At 44.5% G+C, this 20,704-nt stretch overlaps 2 protein-coding genes, 1 long non-coding RNA gene and 1 pseudogene across 3 annotated transcripts; 1 reads left to right on the plus strand and 3 right to left on the minus strand.

The window, feature by feature from the left end:
* Window positions 1-227: 227 nt before the first annotated feature.
* Window positions 228-1,449, minus strand: LOC147970668 (uncharacterized). Its single transcript, XM_087522688.1, has 4 exons — window positions 1,357-1,449; window positions 1,146-1,253; window positions 806-1,038; window positions 228-456 (listed from the first exon to the last, which is right to left on the minus strand). The coding sequence occupies exons 1-4, from the start codon at window positions 1,435-1,437 to the stop codon at window positions 228-230; spliced, it is 651 nt and encodes a 216-aa protein (XP_087378814.1). The 5' UTR covers window positions 1,438-1,449.
* Window positions 1,450-6,332: 4,883 nt separating this feature from the next.
* On the plus strand, window positions 6,333-11,483 carry LOC125508293 (uncharacterized). The gene is made up of 2 exons (XR_007283349.2): window positions 6,333-6,706; window positions 10,807-11,483. It is a non-coding gene; the product is annotated as an uncharacterized LOC125508293 (long non-coding RNA).
* On the minus strand, window positions 6,713-8,901 carry LOC125508292 (uncharacterized). Its single transcript, XM_087525733.1, has 3 exons — window positions 7,916-8,901; window positions 7,726-7,813; window positions 6,713-7,630 (listed from the first exon to the last, which is right to left on the minus strand). The coding sequence occupies exons 1-3, from the start codon at window positions 7,963-7,965 to the stop codon at window positions 6,887-6,889; spliced, it is 882 nt and encodes a 293-aa protein (XP_087381859.1). The 5' UTR covers window positions 7,966-8,901; the 3' UTR covers window positions 6,713-6,886.
* LOC147970669 (uncharacterized) lies at window positions 9,007-10,800 on the minus strand (annotated as a pseudogene).
* Window positions 11,484-20,704: the final 9,221 nt, after the last annotated feature.

Genomic DNA, 20,704 nt, shown 5'->3' on the forward strand with positions numbered 1-20,704 from the left:
TATAAAAAAGTTAAAGAGTACAATCACATCATAAGTTGATATGAAAATCAAATCATATTATATATGAAATTGTCTCAGCCAAATCATTCTGTAAACAAAAATGACAGTAAAAAACTGACTCAAGTTTCACAAGACATTAGACAAGATGAGACAATAGACAAGATGAAAACTAATATTAACTAAGGACCACAAATGTTCTCCTGATGATTCCAATGTAAGGATGGCATTCATGAACCATCTGGTTTGGACTGGGACTGTTGAGTTGCTTGTTGAGTTGCTTGAGCCCTCAAGAGAAAATCAAGTAGATTATCCGTCTCCTTTTGCTTCTTTGCCCAGGCTTCATTCTTCTCTTGCTGGCTCTTCTTTAGAGCTTCCAATTCTTCTTGCTGCTTCTTTTGTATCTCTTGAAATGCTCTCTCTTGTGCTTGAAGTCTTGTGGCTAATTCCTCCCGATGCCTATGAATGACAAAACACAACAACATTGCATCGTAATGAGATTAAAACAGACAAGAAAACAAGGTACAAGGGTACCAATTTGAAATAGAGAAGTACATTATTAAATGTCAAGGCAAGCATGCCCATGGGCCAATGAAACAGTAAACCCAAGAATAACTTACAATGTTTTAAAATATGCAAAACCAACAACTTGATTACAGGAAGCATCACCAAAAGGTTATCAAGTCAACAACACAGGTTAAAAGAAGCACTCCTTAGTTGAACTTTTGTTCACTACAATGAGTGCAATGTGCACACAGAAGCAAGCAAAAGTAACCAACAAGAACAGAAAGGGAAATAAGATAATTACCTGTCATTTGCATCTTTTGCCTCTCTATCCTTCTGTTCAATTCTTTCTTCTAAAACTCGGATCTGGGCTGATGAAGCAGAGCTCCCAGAGCTCCTGGATCTTGATGCATACCCCATGCTGGAAAGGAAGGTGCTATGGGCGCTTTCTTCCTTTAGAACTTCAGCCACAATCGCTGTATCGGATACTGGCTGCTCACCTTCTGATTGTGTTTCCCTTTTCTTTTCCATCGCATTCTATAGTATAAAGAAAAACGTTGATGCTAAGGCAATGTTCATATGGTAGATTACACTTGATCAATATGAGAGTCTATTTCAAGTCAGAAACAATAGAGGAATCTTACATGAGCTAGAAGCGCCGGCTCGCTCATGCTACCAGTCTTGCTGTTTGTATGGGTGTCTTTGAAAAACTCAATAGGACTTGGGTCCTGATTATTGTACTTGTCTTTTTTCTACAAGATATATGAAATTGTAATGTTACTAGTACTGTACCACATATATATTGGCCAAATGCAATAGGCATAGGACTACAAGTAAGATATTTGGAATTCTTACAAGTTTGCTGAAATAGGCAACATAAGACATAGATCCAGTCTTTTGGTGATGCTTGACAGCTTCTCGGTTTTCCTTATTCATTTGACATATTTTCTATAAAAAAATGAATATAAGTATTACATATGATATAGTAGATGTGAGTGCAAAAACTATTGTTGGTCGCATATCTTGTTACAAACCTTGTTTCTTTCATTGGACCATTTATTGACAAGGCTGGTCCAATTCTCATGAGTAATGTTCGCTGGCTTTTTGATAATGCTTCCTGAGAAGTATAACCATTGAAGTATTTCTTCTTTAGCCTGTAGCGTTGTTGTCGAACACCCTTCTGGATTACTTTTGTGCATACATCATTCCCAACCTTGTCATCCTTTTCCATCTCAAAGTTAAGCTGAAATACCAATCATATATAGGATTTATCACTAAATTTACTATGCAATATGTGAACACGTGTATGAAAATTGAAGGAAACTATCCCACCACGATATCTTTAATAGCATGGGGAATAACATGTTTGAGTGGGCTTTTGGCATAGTCATTCCAGTGCCTAGCAACATGCATTCTGCTCCTGATGTGGATACCACACTCAGAAGAAAGCTTTGATCCTTGGACTGGGTCTGTAGGTCTCACTTTCCCTGCTGTAAAATCAATACGCATTTTCCTCCCTCCATTTCTGCTTGCATACTCCTGAAGCCCATGCCCCATGGTTGGTCTACGTCCATGACCTCTCCTTGACGGTCGTGGATCAGTTGGACCAGTGGAGCATGCTAATTCATCTACATTACAAGATGGCAGATAAATTAGAAGGTTACAATTTCAAGTGAAAAATAGAAGGGGTAAAGTGATGATGTCGCATATACCTTGGCCTTGTAATGTAATCATGTTATCTGATTGTCCAGATGTGCCTATCATGTCTTGAGAACCTTGTACCCCTGAATCAGCGTCAAGCGAGTTGCTATCCTTAGAAGTTAGGTGAGGTGATGTGTTTGTTGGATTTGGTGCAGACTGTTCTTGATGGTTTGTAGCTTCAATTGACTCAGTTGTTGCAGTAGCTCTAGATCTTGTTATTCTTGAGGTAGCAGCTGCACTATTTTTGGATCTGACACGCTTTTTCGTTTTTGGCATGGTAGAACCTTCAGGTGCCTGGATCAAACAAGTGAGTCAACAAGGCAGTTATTCAACACTAACTGTGCAATGTCAGCATAGGTTCAAATAGGAATGCAGTGAACAGAGATATCATCATCTATATTAATTAGGAAAAGTGGAGAGACAGAAAATGTGAATAAATCTTTTGAATCAACTATTTGTGATACTTATAGTGCATAGTGACATACACATGATACAACCAAGGCGAAATTAAAGCCAGTGAATCCACATTTTACATATTATTTAAGATGTAAGTCTGCATGATATATTACCATTGCTTTGGACTTCGCAATAACGACCTCCACTTCATCTCTCAAATCCTCTTCCTCTATATGGGCCTCCTCTTCAGCATCTGGTTCATACTCTGAGTCACTACGATCATCAGCACCTCGTGCATTTTGTGTCGGTTGCGCATTAGAGGCACTAGGGTATACAAGGCTACGAGCTAAGCTTTGTATGTCTTTAACAGACTGCCGCTCTGCAGCCTTGCGTTCCGCAATCCTTGCATCCCTTTCCTTCAAATACGCCTCATCCTTGCGTTTCTGTTCCGCAAGATATTCCCTGCTATGCATATCACTCTCCAGAACTGGTGGCATGATGTTAGTAACTGAAGCTGGAAAAGATGACAAAGAGTGAACTTAATGAATTGCCAAAACACCTACCAGCCTACATTATCATCACTAGATGACTGAAATCTGCTTAAACATGTTTGGAAATGGACCTTAAAAGTAAATTACTGTATGATGCTTTTGAGGGTTGTAGAACAGTTCGAAATAAATAACATACATGGATGTATGTAGCATCCAGAATTTAGTTAAACAAGAACAAGTGCAGACTCTGTCTTTATTCATTCTGAATAAGTTCAGACTCTGTCTTCATTCAGTTTTGAACAAGTGCACACTCTGTCTTTATTCAGTTTTGAACAAGTGCAGATTCTATCTTTATTCAGTTTTGAACAAGAACAAGTGGAGACTCAGTCTTTATACAGAATTCAAATCCCTTACATCACTAAGCTCCCTGGGGCAAAATTGCCTAGGAGCGTCTGTGTGAGGTGGCTGTTTGTGGGCCTTTTTCGTCAGTGGCACGGTGGCATGGGCCTCGGCTTGTTCGGGTAGCTGGAGCGGTCCAAAAAAAGCTTCTAAATACTCAGGATGCAGTACAATATTTCTGAACTACTTGAAACGGCTAGCAGCCTTGCACTAAGGCAATGGGCTTTCAATAAGCATTCAATTCTGTTGTCTAGATGTTCAGCAAGAGCAGCACGGCATGAATGCCCTCAAGTTTAAAATATCAGAATCAGAAGAAAGAGAAAATGCTTAGGAAGTCAAGTTTTTCCGTGAGCAGCTATCATTTTGGGACTTGGATTTGAAAACCAAAGCCCTTGATGGGTCGAAGTTTTACTTGGTGTCGCAAACCACTTCTAGTAAAGAACTATTTATGGGGTAGCAGAACCACAAGCATGGAAGCCACATGATCGTTGTATGATAATAAATCTCACAACAACTGAATAAAGACTGATTAAATCTTACAGGGTTACTGGATTTGCTACACTGTCGTTCTATTCAGAGATGTAAAGAAATCTCACAGGTGTGTGTGCTTTGTCCCCCCAAATCCCTTCCCTAGTGATCCCTTACTTCTAGAGCTTGCGGGATGAGGAGGGCGGGATGAGGAAATTACGGTGAGCCGTTGCCGGTCGCTCCAATCGGTGGAGAAAGAGAGCCGGGTGGGCGGCCTCCTCCAATCAGATGTCGCCGGTTGATGCAGCGGATCCAAGCTCGGCCGGTCGGGCAGCCTCTTCCAATCCGCCGTCGCCTGTCGCCGCAATCAGGGGGGAGTAGAGCGGAGTGCTCGTGGGGATGGTCAATGTGGTGGATCCGTGCTCTGTCGGCGGGGCGGCCACCCCCAATCTGCCGGCCCTGATCGCCGCAGTTGTGGGATTGGAGAGTCGATTGAATCTGAGGAAAAAATGCCCGGGTGGGCGGTGGCTTTTAGCGGTGCCTCTTCGCGGGCGAGATAAAATGATAAACTTTGGCTGGGTCTTTGACGGGTGGGGACACAGGGTGGATGCGGGATAAAAAATAGAGAAGTGTAGGGAAAATACTGCGTGGGTGGAGGGAAAAAAGTTTTTTGTGAGAAGATGGTTTATTTTCAGAATTTTATATCCACTTAATATTATGTAATTCATTTAATTCGAAATAAGTAGCAAATGATTAAGAAAAAAGCAAATCTTACATGAACATTATGATGTGGTGTTTTCCATTTTTTAGGAGAATTCTAAATAAATATGTCAAAAGCTGTACAGAGGGGTCCTAGTATTTGATATGGCAAAAACAAAATGCAATGAGTGATTATTTTAACTACTTGTGTAAATAAAATTGGTAACTTCCAGCGTAAATGATCTAGGGTTCATCCTCTGTCATCACCCGTCCTACTCTTACACCGACTAAATCGATGGCGGTGTATGTGGTTTTTCTTTCGTTGACTTTGTTTCGGTCGAGGCAGGGAAGACGTAATCCAACAACACAGGTGTTTTTGATTTAACACCAGCATGGGTACCGACCAAATTTTTGGGCAAGTCAAGAGATGCCTAATGTCGACCTCTTAGATCATCTACGACCACAACTCGCAAAATCCACCTCCAAACGCCCGCAGACGTGTCTGGGCGTTTGGGCCTGATTCGCGTTGCTCAGTTAGGTGGTAAAAATGCGTCCATGTAGTGATCGGGAAGGCCGCCCGAAAGTTTGGGGCAGATTTGGGTCGGGCTGTAGATGCTCTAAGAGCATATATACATCTAGATATATCAAATATGTCCCCTCAAACGCCCGCGGACACGCCCAGACGCGTCCGCGGGCAGTGACCGAGCACGCCTTAAATTTCACTTGTTGTATCTGGACATCTCATACTTGATTCTTAAATTCATACAAAGACATATAAACAAAATAAACCTATGTACTACGTCGATCACCTAGTTACTCATCCTCGAATATGTTAACGACCTCCATGTCCGGCTCCAGCAGCATTGGTGGTAGCTACAGCTCTGCCTCCTTCGGCTGCTCCGCTCCAGCCTCCTTCGTCTCTATCTCTGCGTCGAGTTTGGTGAAGAGCGCGTCGGACGCCGCCTGCTCCTGCCTGAGGAACGCTCGGTTGGCCTTCACATAGCCCTCATCCTGGATGGACTCCAAGATGGCCTGCTGCTCCGCCATCTCGTTGTACTGGGCGACGGTGAACTCCGCCTCCGCCTGCACCATGTTGAAGCCCGATAGCTGCAGCTCCGGCTGCTCCGCCTCCTCCACCTCCATCGGAGCTAGCTCCTCATCCTCCTCCTCTTCTTCCCCCGGCTGCAACTCCTCCTACTCCGGCTCTGGCGGCGCGGAGAGGGGGGAGGTGGATGGGCTCGGACTGGCGGCCCAAAGAGAGGGGGTTGGATGGGCTAGGGTTTCGGTACTCCGGTATGGTCAAATAGGTGGATTTTCTTTCGGCGGCGAGCTAGAGCGGCGTCATGCGGCGTTCACACCACGACGGACGGAGGAGGCGTCCGTCAGACCGCCAGATTTCCGGGCGAGTCCGCGTGGGACCTCTTCATCAGTCGTACGTGGCGGACGTGCCCGGGCGCGCCCGGACGCCCCATATTTGGACTAGATATGCGGGGTGCTGGTCAGTCCGGTCGTTTGAGGCCCATTTAAGGAGGCCGTCTGAGTTAGAAAATCACGACCGGTCAGTGACCGGGCGGCCTATTTGGACGTATGAGACGGATTTGAGGTGCCCGGTTGTAGATGCTGTTGTGAATACAGATATAATGCTTATGTCATTGTGGTGTATATGCTTTAAAAAAACGCTCACACTCATCTCGCTGCTTCTGCTCTTGTGCTAGGCTGCTAGCTATCACCTCGTCTCCTCCGTGCCGTTGACCACAAAAAGAATCCCCAAATCAGCGCCAAACGACCCGCTGCCGCACCTTGCCGCCGGTGGCTCGAGCACCGCTTGGGCGGGAGCGCCCTAGCCCCGCTGCACAGGCGCTTGCTTTGCCGACGGCGGCTCTGCAACAGTGTGCTGTCCGAAGCACTTCGGCAGCCCCTTCCCCCTCTGCTGTTGAGGATGCACGCGGCGGAGGGGAGGAGTCGCGATGGGTCACGCGAGAGGAGAAAGGTCGCGTCCCGGTGGTTCTGCAAGAGGCGCGTGCAAAGGGGACCCGCGAGATTGCTGCAGGGTGAGTGCTTGATCGATCGCCTCCTAGTTTCTACAGTATATATTTCAGTAGGGTGGAACAGAGTAGATTTATTGGCCACGTATATGTGTCAAATCCGAACCATGGTCTGTACTGTATTGCGTGAACATGAACATAAAAGAGTTATAAACTTTGGTAAAATACAAATAGGCATTATATGATCTACTCATCATCACTTGAATGCTCGTTCTCACTCAATGCACCATCTTCCTGTCCATCATCGTCAGTAGCACTATCTTCATCATAGTTGTTGTCATCCTTCAGAAGATCGTAAACAATACTAGCATGAACAGGTGTGCCTTCTTCATCATCACGGCTATAAGTGTCCAACAACTTATCAATATTCTTCATAGTGGAAGTTGTCGAGGGCATTTCTTCCTGGTATGCATTTGTAGCATTGAGCTCGCCTGTCTCCAGTTCAGGGACATCGTACAAATGTCTATGACTGAAAGTCTGCACCACATTCCAGTCCTTCCCATATTTTGTGTCTTCCATGTAAAACACTTGTTCTGCTTGAGAAGCCAAGATGAAAGGATCCTTCTTGTATCGAAGCGCCTTAACATTAAGACTTTTGAAGTAACCATCATCTTTCATGCCGGTCGCCTTGCCACGGAGATCAAACCAATCACCACGAAACAAAAAGATCGACCTTTCTCCATGCTTGTTTTTGGGGTACCGCAACTCCAGAACTTCTTTGAGAACACCATAGTACTGAGTCTCTACATTATTGACAATTGCCTTCACCATGATTCCTGAATTTTGAGTTTTTCTTTTCTTTTCACGATCAAAGGTGTGATACCGAACACCATTCACATTGCAGGCAGAGTATACCACTGTCCGCTGGTTTGGCCCACATGCTAGTGAGTACAAATCCGCCAAAACATGTTGTTCTCCTAAAGTATATATCTGTCACAAGATGCGCACACAGTAGTTACATGGTCAGTTATTAACATAAAAAAAATGCAAGATGGACATAACAAAGACATAAACAGATAACTTACATGCTTTTCGAACCATGTAGGGAATTCTTTCTTAAGTGTGTGCTCAATGTTAATGACACCTCTCCTTCGTATTTCTTCTCGACAAACCCTACAACAATAAAGCAAAAAATATCATTATAATTAATTTTCGCTAAGAGCCCATCACATACTTTACTATTAATGATGATGACAACTTGACAAGTGAACTTACTCCATGTACTCCTCTACTTCAGGACAATTGGTAAGCACATACCAAACCATTTGGTCGTACTCAGTTGGATAACAATGGAGTTTGGATGACCCAAAACCTTTTGCAGCAACTGAAAAAACTTCCAATTCATCACAAGAAACACTCCGCTTCCCATCCTTGTTCCTATCTTCCTTGTTAAACCTTGTCTCAATATTAATCAAATATCTGGAGCAAAAGGTTAAGCACTCATCCACGATATAGCCCTCTGCAATCGACCCTTCTGGCTTTGCTCTATTACGAACAGTTCCCTTTAGGTACCCAAGCCTTCTTTCTACTGGATAAATTCAGCCATAATGCACGGGCCCCCTCAGAATTGCCTATTCAGGTAGGTGAACAGCTAAATGGACCATTACATCAAAGAAGGCAGGTGGAAAAATTTTCTCAAGCTTGCATAGAATTATAGGAATATCTTCCTTCATCTGATGAAGCACATCAAGTCTAAGAGTTTTTGAGCACAACTGCCTGAAAAAGTTACCCAATTCAGCAATGGCTTCATATATATCATTTCTGACAAGTCCTCTTAGCGCAGCTGGCATTACTTGTTGCAGAAGTATGTGGCAGTCATGGGTCTTCAACCCATGCACTTTACATGATTCAAGATCCACGCATCTTGCTAAATTACTAGCATATCCATCTGGGAATTTCACATTACTCGCAGAATCTTTTCTTATTTTCCCTCTTAAGATTATACTCTGCTTTTGGCTTTGTAAATCCACCCTTCCCATCAGGTTTCATATGCAGGTCTGTCCTTATTCCAAGTTTTTGCAGATCCACTCTTGCACTTACTGTATCCTTATTCTTTCCATCACTCTCTAGTAGAACCCCAAGTATATTCTCACATATGTTCTTCTCAATGTGCATCACATCAAGGTTGTATGCTAATTTCAGTTTCGACCAGTATGGCAGATCATACAGGCTCACCTTTTGACTCCAGTTTGGTTCACCTTTTTCAGGGCGCTTCCTCTTATTTCATGGATACTTGCCTGGTTTGAAAACAAGTTTTTCTAACCTGTCCACCACTTCTTTGTTTGTGAACTTCCGAGGTTTCCCTCTATTCTCAGTCTTCCCATTGAAAAGTTTGCTTCTTCTGTAAGGATGATTAGTAGGCAGAAATCTTCGGTGCCCAACAAACCCAATTTTATTTTTCAATGGCTCAGAGCAAGGCTCCACATCACAGTGCACACATGCATGATAACCTCTTGTGCTACGGCCCGATAAAGTGGCCAGTCCAGGGTAATCATGAATCGACCACAAGAATGCCGCATGCAAATTAAATGGTTCCCCCGTCAATGCATCATATGTTTCGACACAAGTTACCCAAAGCTTCATCATATCTGCAATCAGCGGCTGCATAAATACATGGAACTCCTTTCCAGGTGCTTTTCTTCCAGGAATAAGCAAAGACATCATGAAATTAGATTGGTCCATGCACATCCAGGGTGGGAAGTTGTAGGGGATGATAAAAACAGGCCACATACTATATGAACTCGTCATGTTTCCAAAGGGGTTGAATCCATCCGTGGCAATACCAAGCTTCATATTACGGGCATCCTTAGCAAACCAACCGAACTCACTATCAAAGTGCTTCCATGCTTCACCATCGGCAGGGTGTCTCATAACATTTGCCTCAGCAACCCTCTTCTCCTTATGCCACCTTGCATCTGCTGATTGTTCCTTTGACACAAAAAATCTTTGAAGCCTTGGGATGATAGGAAAGTACCTAAGTACCTTGTGAGGTATCTTTTTCCTCCCCACCTCATCTTTCCATCTTGATGTCCCGCATTCAGGACAATGGCTCTTGTTGGCATGTTGGCCCAAAAACAATGCACAATCAAACTTGCAAACATGAATTGTCTCGTAACCCAGCCCGACTTCACTAAGAACATTCTTAGCTTCAGTGTATGATTTAGGTATATAAGCATGTGGAAACGCCACACTAATCAGCTCAACAAACTGATTAAATGCTCTATTTGTAATCCGGTTGTATGATTTGATATGGAGGAGCTTAATAATGAACGACAGCCGTGTGAAATCACTACATCCTTCATAAAGATCTTTCTTCGCTTCATCCATTAGCTTGGAAAAGAGGTTAGGCTTATCCTTGCCTTGCCTTCCAGACATGAACATATCATCTACCATATACGCAACATCACCTCCGTTGGCTACATCACGGTCATCATCATCATCTGATTGATATGCAGCACCCTCTGTATTATCACCTTCATCATCACTCACCACTTCACCATGAAAGACCCACCTTGTATATGTAACGGACATACCATTGCATAGTATGTGCTCCTCTACTTCAGCCTGGCTGCGTTGTTCCACATTCAGACAGTCCTTGCATGGGCTCAATATGTCCTGATTTTCCCTGAAATTTTGGCGAACAAAACCCATAAACTCTTCGACACCTTTCATGTATGGTGGTGTGAAATGCGTTCCTTGTATCCAGCTTCGATCCATTGCACTACAACAAAATAGTTTACCATTAACAAAATTATGCTTACACCGCATTGAAGCAATATCTACTACTAACACAACTAGTGAACCCACTACTAAACTGAAACAACAAAACGGGCACAAATTTAACCCTTTCAAGATTGATGAGAACATCTACTCAGGCAATGAATTTAGTAAAACAAAACCTCATTCACATTGTCTTTCCTAAGTACAACATATATGCTTGGTTTCCAAATGCCACGGGCTTGTGCATGTCTTGTACACAAACATATATATGCTCACTGTCATTGCAAAACCATGCATCTATCTATGCTACATCTAACATTCGTACACACAATACAATAGCAGAAGTAACAGTTCAATCGTTCACACAATTTACCTTTACCTTGCAGGGGTCGGCTGGACTGATGCTTTGGGCGTTGGGGCCAAGCCGGGAGCACTGGCAAGTCTAAACTCTGCGCCTTCGTCAGGTGATGGATATACTGCAAACTCTGAGCATAGTTGGTGATGGGACGGTGGCCAGTTGGGACAGGTTGGGGACAAGCGACGTTGTCCCCGTCGTCGACGAGCAAATGCGATGCCTGTGATGGAAGAGCGGAAGATAAGAGGGAGAGGCGGAGGCGCGGTGTGGTAGCCGGTGCGATGCACCGGCGCTGTAACGCGTCGTACAATATGTTGGCCGGATGGATCCGCATGAGGTGGTAGAGGGGAGTGGATGCACTTACTTGGAATTGGCAACAGCCAGCCGGAACCAATCTGTGTCGTGCTTCGGCTATCACCGTCCTGCTTCTCCCCGCCGCGAAGCTCCGCAAACTAGAGCCGAGAAGACGATCAGATCGAATCACATATGCCCTGGGAAGAAATAATTAACCTACATATATAGTCTCCCTCAAAAAAAACCTACAGATATAGTCACACACGCCCAGGCGTATAGTCCAAGAATATTATAGCAGGATTTGTATAGCGTCCGAACTCTTTCCTAATGGCAACGTATAGTCCAAGAATATGATGGCACGATTTGTGTAGCATCCGAACTCTTTCCTAATGCCGGTTCGAACTCCTGTACCAATCCTTTTTGCATCGACTCTCCTATTTTAATTTTAAGTTTTTATAGATAGAACCAAACAACATGACCTCACGAGCGCACCATTCAAGTTTTTTTGCCCAATCTGTTTATAGATAAGAAAAAAAAGTAAGATGTCATCGACTCTCCTATTTCCATTTTAACTTTTGAGATAGAACAAAACAAAATTAGCTCACGAGCTCCCAGTTGAAGTTTTCAGCATAGACACTGTAGAATATTTTTTAATGCCCGATTAATTTTTTTGTCGAGCCACTACATATTTATATTAGAAAGAACAAAATAACCATCTAAAAAAGTACAAAACAAGGTTTTCCCTTTTTAAGAATGTAATAGTCATAAATATTTCCATGGCCACTACCTACTTATATTAGAATAGAACAAAATAATTACAACGCTCAATAGGCATTGAAAAAATGATGGCGGGTCCCACTACCAAAACCGACGCATCACTCCTACCTCTCAATAACCCGTGAACTAGCTATGGTGGGTCCCACTGCTAGACGCTACATGACAAAAAATGACCATCACACATTTGTAGTATTCGGTGACTCTAGCTAGTTCGTCATGCAAAATAACAAACCGTCACAGAAATTGGCAACCAGGTGTGCTGAAAGGCCGAGGAATTCCAGTGACGTCTAACGTCACCGATTTGCGATAATTAGTGACGCCACCTACGAGAACATCACACATTAGGCATTTCGGTGACGTTGTCTACCATCGTCATGAGGATTTTCGTCACAGTATGTCAATTTTGTTGTAGTGAGTCAAGCCAATTTCTATTCCTCAGTGCTGTTCAACAAGGAGAAGATTTTCTACCATGAGCATATTCCTCACGTGGATATGGAATCTCTGCCGTGCTTCGCACCAGTCATCAGTGTTCTTCACAACGCTGGACTGCTCAATTTCTGCTCTGACATCTGCGTTTGGAATGAAGAACTGATTCTTCAATTCTATGCAACGCTGCACATCACCGGAAATGCTGAAGATGTGAATTCATGGGTGCTAGATTGGATGTCTGAAAACACTCACAACACTGCACCAGTCTCTGAATTGCTTCGTGCTCTACCACTCAGTCCTCCCCTTGAAGAAGCTCGCTGCATCTACAGTGAACCTGAGCTCACACATCATTACATGCAAGTGCTGATGAAGCCTTTGAAACCAGGTCAGGCACCACGAACAAAATTCCTCATGAAGGAATTGCTGTACGTGCCCAGAACTGTCTATCATATTCTTACGAGGACAATCAGTCCTATCAAAGGGCACGACTCATCTGATGAGGAAATTGTTGGCATCATGAAGAATCTGGTATTCAACATCGTTCATGGCATTCCTGTCAACTATCACGATTTCTTCATGAGGACTATGGCAAATGTTGCACTGTCTCCATTTGAGCTGAAGCCTTATGCACCTTGGGTCATGAGATTCCTCAGGACAAGGTCTTCACTCAACTACATAGCTGATTTCCAGAATCATCTCAGCTACTTGCCCCCAATTGAAGTCCTCAAGCAGACATATTCCTCAGTTGATGGAAAGGGCAAGGCACTAGCTGTAATAGATGAAGGCATTCGTCCATTGGATGGTCAGTTTCGCAAAGCTGCATCTTACTCCACCAATGATGACTCTGCCACACATGACTCTGCCAATGCTCCCAAGTCCACTCCTCAAGCCACTGCTCCGCGCGTGATGACAGACCGTGAACTTCTGCTTAGTCTTCACCAGAAGGTGGATCGAAATCACAAATGGGTTAAGCGTCAGTTTGGTTCACTTCTTCACAACATGACTGCCACACACAATGCAGTGAAGAAAAACCACTACTACCTCCATCAAGTCTTCAGTCGCACCTGGGCAATCCTATCACATCTGTATGGTGAAGAAGATCTGAAGAACATGGGTCTTAATGAAGATTTTGACTGGTCTGCACCTCCACCGAAGAAATTCAAGAAGGTCAAGGTTCCTTCTCTGGTGGCCAGCTCATATTCGTCATCGCGCGACACTGATGAACATGAAGATTTAGACGACACTGCGGCAGGCCCTACATCAACCAACGACCCCAACAACGCTAGCGCTCCTTCATCAACTTGATTATCTTCAGGGGCGTTAGTCCTTAGTTTCGATCCTTTTGGTCATTTGATGACAAAGGGGGAGAAATTTGAGTTTGTCTTCAAGCGGTTCTATTTTATCGCCCATATACAACTTTTTTTGCTAAGTTACAACTCTCGTTCTTCTGAAACTTTATTGGATCAAGTTGTAATCTTAAACCCGATGGTGGTGCTCTGATACTTTTGATGCACTATGCTCTGATACTCTTTTCTGCATGCTTATTCCTCGTTAATATTATTGTATGCATGCTGAATTTCATCAGGCACCATATTTCATCATGCATTTCAAATTCTTCATATTATATGTTAAATGCGTGTATGAATTACAAGATATAGGGGAGATCTCCATGATTCAACTCTTCAAGTGTGCATTGCTTCAAAAGCAAATTCCTCACTATGCACATCTTCAGGGGGAGTTCTTCTAAATGTTGCAATCAAATTCCTCAATATCAGTATTTACACTTCATATGTTTATTGCCGTTGAAAACTTAAACTATATTGTCATCAATCACCAAAAGGGGGAGATTGTAAGTGCATCTAGTGCCCCTTAGTGATTTTGGTGTATTGAAGACTTATAGGTTAAGGGACTAATGCGTGTGTGAGTGTACACAGGTCTATAAGTCTATGAGGAGTTTGATATTTACAGGAAAAGTCGACCCCTAAAAATGAATATCTTCGACTGAAGATTTTGGTATTTCTGAAGACTTTCATGAAGACTTTGAAAGTGAAGAAATTGGTGTGTCCGTGAAGACTTGATAATCATGTGAGGAATATGAAGCTTGAAGACTTTCGTTTTCATAGTTTTGTTTTTCTCTTTCTTGAGTCATAGGAAACACCGTACTGTTAAAGGGGGTCGAGGAAATACTAAGGAAAAATTTCCATGTGATGCTCAACTCAAAATCCTACACCTGCCAATCCCTTCGAGTGAAGCCATTGGAAATCTCATATAGTTTAGTCAATTTCTTCAGTGACAGAGACGAAGTTCTTCTGTTCTCTGAGGAATTTGTCCTGACTGAGGAGTTAGGAATTCGCCAGTGCGGATTGCCTACACAGTGAGAAACGTGATAGCCCTGAGGATTTTCCTACTCAAAATTCCGACTGTTACTGTGCTATGCGCCAGCTGTTCCAAAATATCTATCCACCTAACGGTCATATCATTGAAGGGCATTTATGTCTTATCATGTCGGGCTGCTCCCTAGGCTATAAATAGCTGCCCCCTACAACCACTAGCTGAGAGAGGCTGCTCCGAAAGAAACCGACACTTGTCAATATAGAGCAACCCATCATCCGAGGACTTTGAGCGAAAATCATCAAGTGAGGAAAAACTAAAAACCCAAACACCTACAAACCCCAAGTGATTGAGCATCACTGAAGAGATTGATCCTGAGTGGATCCGATGCTTGTTACCTTTGAAGACTGTGCTTCTTCCAGACGGTTAGGCTTCATGGTCTAGAGCATCCAAGAGGAATTGTGGATCGCCGGGTGACCAAGTTTGTGAAGGTTTGGAAGTCGCCTGAAGACTTACCACGAGTGATTGGACGAGGTCTGTGTGACCTTAGTTCAAGGAGAATACGGTGAGGACTGGGTGTCTTGGACTAAGTGTCCTTGACTGGGTGTCCGGGACTGTGTGTCCTCGAGTTTAAATACTCAGCCGATCCAACCAGACGTACAACTAAGACAACAGTTGGAACTGGTCTACCAAATCATTGTCTTCACCAAGCTTACTGGTTCTATTTCCTCAACTCTTTCATTTCCTCATAACTGTGCTGTATGTTTGTTCATATCTGTGTTAGAAGACCTTGACTGAAGACTTCCTCAATTTCCTTAGTTCAATTTCTTCAGTTTGTTTGTCTTCATCCTGTGTTATCCTGTGATTATGCTTCCTGTACTTTGTGCCTGTCTTCATTTCATCATGATGACTATGCTTGTATTCTGTTATGTTTACCTTTGAGTACTTATTCCGCTGCTAGTAGTTCTTCACTAAGGAATTTCCTCACCGGCAAATTCCTCAGTGAATAATTTCATAAAAATCACCTATTCACCCCCCTCTAGTCGATATAACGCACTTTCAGTTCCATGCTATTATATTATCAACCTTGGATGTTTTATATGCATTTATATGCTATTTTATATGATTTTTGGGACTAACCTATTAACCTAGAGCCCAGTGCCAATTTTTGTTTTTCCTTGTTTTTGAGTTCTATAGAAAAGGAAAATCAAACGGAGTCCAATTAACCTGAAACTTCACAGAACTTATTTTTGGACCAGAAGAAGGCCATGGAGTAAAAGAGTTGGCCCGGAGGAGTCACGGGCTGCCCACGAGGGTGGGGGCGCGCCCACCCCCTGGGCGCGCCTCCCCACCTCGTGGACAGCCCAGAGACCCCACTGACTTGTTCTCGATGCCAAAACCTCTTATATATACGGAAACCCCCAAACATAACCTAGATCGGCAGTTCCGCCGCCAGAAGCCTCCGTAGCCACCGAAAACCAATCTAGACACGTTCTGGCACCCTGCCAGAGGGGGAATCCCTCTCTGGTGGCCATCTTCATCATCCCGGCGCTCTCCATGACGAGGAGGGAGTAGTTCACCCTCGGGGCTGAGGGTATGTACCAGTAGCTATGTGTTTGATGTCTCCCTCTCTCATGTTCTTGATTTGGCACGATCTTGATGTATCGCGAGCTTTCTATTATAGTTGGATCTTATGATGTTTCTCCCCCTCTACTCTCTTGTGATGAATTGAGTTTTCCCTTCGAAGTTATCTTATCGGAATGAGTCTTTAAGGATTTGAGAACACTTGATGTATGTCTTGCATGTGCTTATCTGTGGTGACAATGGGATATCACGTGATCTACTTGATGTATGTTTTGGTGATCAATTTGCGAGTTCCGTGACCTCGTGAACTTTGGGGCACTCTTTGAAGTTCTTTGTGTTTGTTGAATAGATGAATCTGAGATTGTGTGATGCATATCGTATAATCATACCCACGGATACTTAAGGTGACATTGGAGTATCTAGGTGACATTAGGGTTTTGGTTGATTTGTGCCTTAAGGTGTTATTCTAGTATGAACTCTATGATAGATTGAATGGAAAGAATAGCTTCGTCTTATTTTACTACAGACTCTTGAATAGATCGATCAGAAAGAATAACTTTGAGGTAGTTTCGTACCCTACAATAATCTCTTCGTTTGTTCTCCGCTATTAGTGACTCTGGAGTGACTCTTTGTTGCATGTTGAGGGATAGTTATATGATCCAATTATGTTATTATTGTTGAGAGGACTTGCACTAGTGAAAGTATGAACCCTTGGCCTTGTTTCCTAGCATTGCAATACCGTTTGTGCTCATTTTTATCATTAGTTACCTTGTTGTTTCTATATTTTCAGATTACAAAAACCTATATCTACCATCCATATTACACTTGTATCACCATCTCTTCGCCGAACTAGTGCACCTATACAATTTAACATTGTATTGGGTGTGTTAGGGACACAAGAGATTCTTTGTTATTTGGTTGCAGGGTTGCTTGAGAGAGACCATCTTCATCCTATGCCTCCCATGGATTGATAAACCTTAGGTCATCCACTTGAGGGAAATTTGCTACTGTCCTACAAACCTCTGCACTTGGAGGCCCAACAACGTCTACAAGAAGGTTGTGTAGTAGACATGAACCACGTCCAAGCCATCGTCGAACCCCGGAAGACAAGCGGCGGGGAGACGCGCGCGTCGTCACCGAACGGCGCCGCAACGACCCCCACCAGAACGACGGGTATGACGGCCTCAATGTCGATGAGCCTGCGCTCGATGTTGGCGGGTACCTACTTTTCAAGGTCGGCTACCCTGCCTTCACACGAGAGCTGCAGCAAGTCCGTTGGCTGTCCGATCGCACGTTCAAGCTAGAGATACCTGTAAAGTATGACGAGAGGCTGAACCCGGCAGAGTTCCTGAGCATCTACACCATCATTGTTCAGGCTGCCAGGGGAAGAGATGAGAAGGTGTTCGCCAACAAATTCCCTTTGGCCCTCAAGTCCAATGTGAGGTCTTGGCTGATGCACCTGTCGGAGAACTCCATTTCGTCATGCGCAGACCTGTGCCATGGGTTCATCGGTGCCTTCATCGATGGCCACCATGAGCTCGGCAGGCCTAGTGACCTGCAGCTTCTCCAGCAGAAGGAAGAAGAAACCCTCCGTAAGTACTTGCACAGATTTAGTAAAGTGCATAGAAATATTCCAAATATCCATCCGGAAGCCGTTATAGCAGCTTTCAGTCCAATGTGCGCAACCGCCGCATTCATTCTAAAATGAACGTGCGGTTGCCCAAGACTGTGAAAGAACTATATACACTAGTGGACAAATGTGTCTGGATGGAAGAAGGAAGGAAGTTGCCTGGAGAAAAAGATTGCATTAATGTTGATTCAGAAGATGAGGATGAATCAGCCATCTAGAAGAAGGACAAGAAGCGCAATAAGAAGCCAAGGGATAAGGTAGTAATGACTGTGAAAGGATCGGGCGCGCCTAGTACCAGCAACAAGGCCAAGGTTGAGGCCCCCAGCAAGGGAGATGGCGCATGCACTACCTGCCGGGAAGCCGTCACCGCCAAAAAAGTTGGGAAAGGCGATGGGCCATACTGCAAGATCCACCGGACCAAACGCCACGACCTTTAGGAGTGTTATCAGGTTGAGCAGCTCATCAAGAAGCAGAGGGCAGAGTATGATAAGCATGATAAGGAGAAAGGTCAGAATGCTGCTGGCGGTAAGGGCTGGGGTGGTGAAGAAAATCGCCCCGGTAGACCCATTCGGAACTAAGGAAACCCGCCAGGGGCCAAGAGAAGGAAATTTGTGATGATGCCAGTGATGGAGGGGATGAAGAGGAAACTAGTGAGCAGGAATTTTAGAAGGCCACTGACTCCGTATGCATTGATGGGGGTGCGTCTTTGCACACCTCTCATCGCCAACTCAAGTGATGGGCATGAGAGATCAATGTAGTGGAACCAGCGTCAGAGGCCCGAAAACCGCTCAAATGGTCCCACACACCCATCATCTTTGACGAAGAGGATCACCCTGATCGCACCACTGCGGTCGGGTGCTTGTCATTGTTGGTCTCCCCAACAATTTGCAACCTCAAGGTCACAAAGATGCTAGTGGACGGCGGGGCTGGGTTGAATCTGATTTCCCTGTAGTTATCAGCAAGCTTTAGATAGGAGAAGAAGAGCTAGAGGCCACCAGCACGTTTCAAGGAGTTAATCCCGGCAGGAATCATCCTAAGGGGAAGATTACGTTGCCGGTGACGTTTCGGGGAGAACTGAACTATCAGACTGATAAGATTGTATTTGATGTGGTTGATCCCCCCTACCGTACAATGGGATTCTTGGACGACTGGCGCTGGCCAAGTTTATGGTAGCATCCCACTATGCTTACAACACCCTGAAAATGCCTGGGCCACTGGGAGTCCTCACTATCCAATCTGATCAGAAGGATGCAATTATCTATGTGGACAAGATGTATTGGGATGCAGTTCCAGCAGAAGCAGCAGCAACAACAGTTCTTGCCAAGGAAAGCAAAGGAAAGAAGAGGGTTTGTAGGACCTCCGGCAAGGAGTCCGGGAAGCGTGCTCCCTTCGAGTGCACGGCACCCATTGACGATGTGTCGGAGTGTTCAAACAACAAGACATCCAAGGTTACTGCACCCCAAGTGAAGAAGGTCCTGGCAGGGCTAGCTAGCGTTGTTGGTACTTTCACTATCAGCGCCACTCTCAATGACAAATAGGAAAGCGCGCCCGTTGCCTTCCCACAGGCTAATATCGATGTGTTTGCTTGGCAACGATCTGATATCCCCAGTGTTCCCAGGGAGGTAACTGAGCACCACCTTGCTGTCTTCCCACATGCCCGACCCGTCAGGCAGAAAGTACAGAAGCAGGCCTTGGAGAGGCAACAGTTTATTGCCAAAGAGATCAAGAAATTGGAAGCAGCTGGTTTGGTTAGAGGTGTACTGCATCCTACATGGTTAGCAAATCTAGTAGTGGTCTGGAAGGCTAATGGGAAGTGGGGGCTTTGCATTGATTTCACAGACCTCAACAGGACTTGCCCAAAGGACCCATTTCCCATGTCGCGCATCGACTAGATCATGGATTCTACTTTGGGATGTGATTTTCTCTCCTTTCTGGATGCATACTCTAGGTATCATCAAATCTTCATGTCCAAGGAAGATGAAGAGGAGACATCGTTCATCACTCCGTGTGGTACATACTGCTTTGTCTGCATGCCGTTCGGACTAAAGAGTGTCGGGTCCACTTTCGCAAGGGCAGTCCAGATCGGTTTTGAGCCACAGTTACACAGAAATATGGAAGCCTATATGGATGATATCGTGGTCAAAACCAAGGATTGGGCCACCCTTATCCAGGATTTGGAAGAGACATTTGCTAATATACGCAAGATCAATCTGAAGCTTAATTCGGAGAAGTGTGTATTTGGTGTTACCTCCGGCAAGCTACTTGGATTCTTCGTGTCCCATCGGGGGATCAAAGCCAACCCCGACAAGATCAAGGCCATTGAGCAGATCCAAGTGCCAAGGACAGTTAAGGATGTGAGGCGCTTGACAGGATGCGTTGCCGTGCTGAGCAGATTCATCTCTAAGTCTGTCGAGCGTGCACTGCCGTTCTTCAAAGTATTGAAGAAGGCAGGGCCTATGAAGTGGACCTCGGAAGCAGATGCAGCTTTGCAAGAGTTAAAAGCCTACCTATCGTCCGTACCCACCTTGGTTGCATCCAAACCCCAAGAACCACTTTTGTTATAGTTGGCGGCAACCAACCAGGTGGTCAGTGCAGCCTTGGTAGCGCAGCGAGAGGTGGATGAGGCGGAAACTGAACAGAGAACATCAGAGTTAGAGAAGGATCAGGACAGCAGTGAGCACTTGAACAAAGGATACTCCGAAACCCTGCGGCAACTGACAGAACAGTGGAATGCGCTTTGGAGTTATCCAGCTTTGGTTTGAAGTTTGAGAGCACTTGAAGTACGTCGTCGAGATGCACTTTGCCTGGGAAGAAGCCACCAACAATACAATTGATTGTGAAGGGCTCCTTGCCATGCTCAAGATTGCGTTAGAATTGGGAATTA

Source organism: Triticum urartu, chromosome 5A, assembly GCF_056163025.1.
Source record: "Triticum urartu cultivar PI428250 chromosome 5A, HENAU_Tu73, whole genome shotgun sequence".
In the NCBI taxonomy this organism is placed as follows: Eukaryota; Viridiplantae; Streptophyta; class Magnoliopsida; order Poales; family Poaceae; genus Triticum; species Triticum urartu.

What these genes read in the sequence shown, in the direction of transcription:
- LOC147970668 (XM_087522688.1), bottom strand. Translation starts at nt 1,437, where the DNA reads ATGAATAAGGAAAACCGAGAAGCTGTCAAGCATCACCAAAAGACTGGA. An exon ending in TTGCCTATTTCAGCAAACTT is followed by an intron (nt 1,254 to 1,356) that starts GTAAGAATTCCA and finishes TATATCTTGTAG; the next exon opens with AAAAAAGACAAGTACAATAA. An exon ending in GCAAAAGATGCAAATGACAG is followed by an intron (nt 457 to 805) that starts GTAATTATCTTA and finishes TGTCATTCATAG; the next exon opens with GCATCGGGAGGAATTAGCCA.
- LOC125508292 (XM_087525733.1), bottom strand. Translation starts at nt 7,965, where the DNA reads ATGGTTTGGTATGTGCTTACCAATTGTCCTGAAGTAGAGGAGTACATG. An exon ending in GAAGTAGAGGAGTACATGGA is followed by an intron (nt 7,814 to 7,915) that starts GTAAGTTCACTT and finishes TTATTGTTGTAG; the next exon opens with GGTTTGTCGAGAAGAAATAC. An exon ending in CTACATGGTTCGAAAAGCAT is followed by an intron (nt 7,631 to 7,725) that starts GTAAGTTATCTG and finishes ATCTTGTGACAG; the next exon opens with ATATATACTTTAGGAGAACA.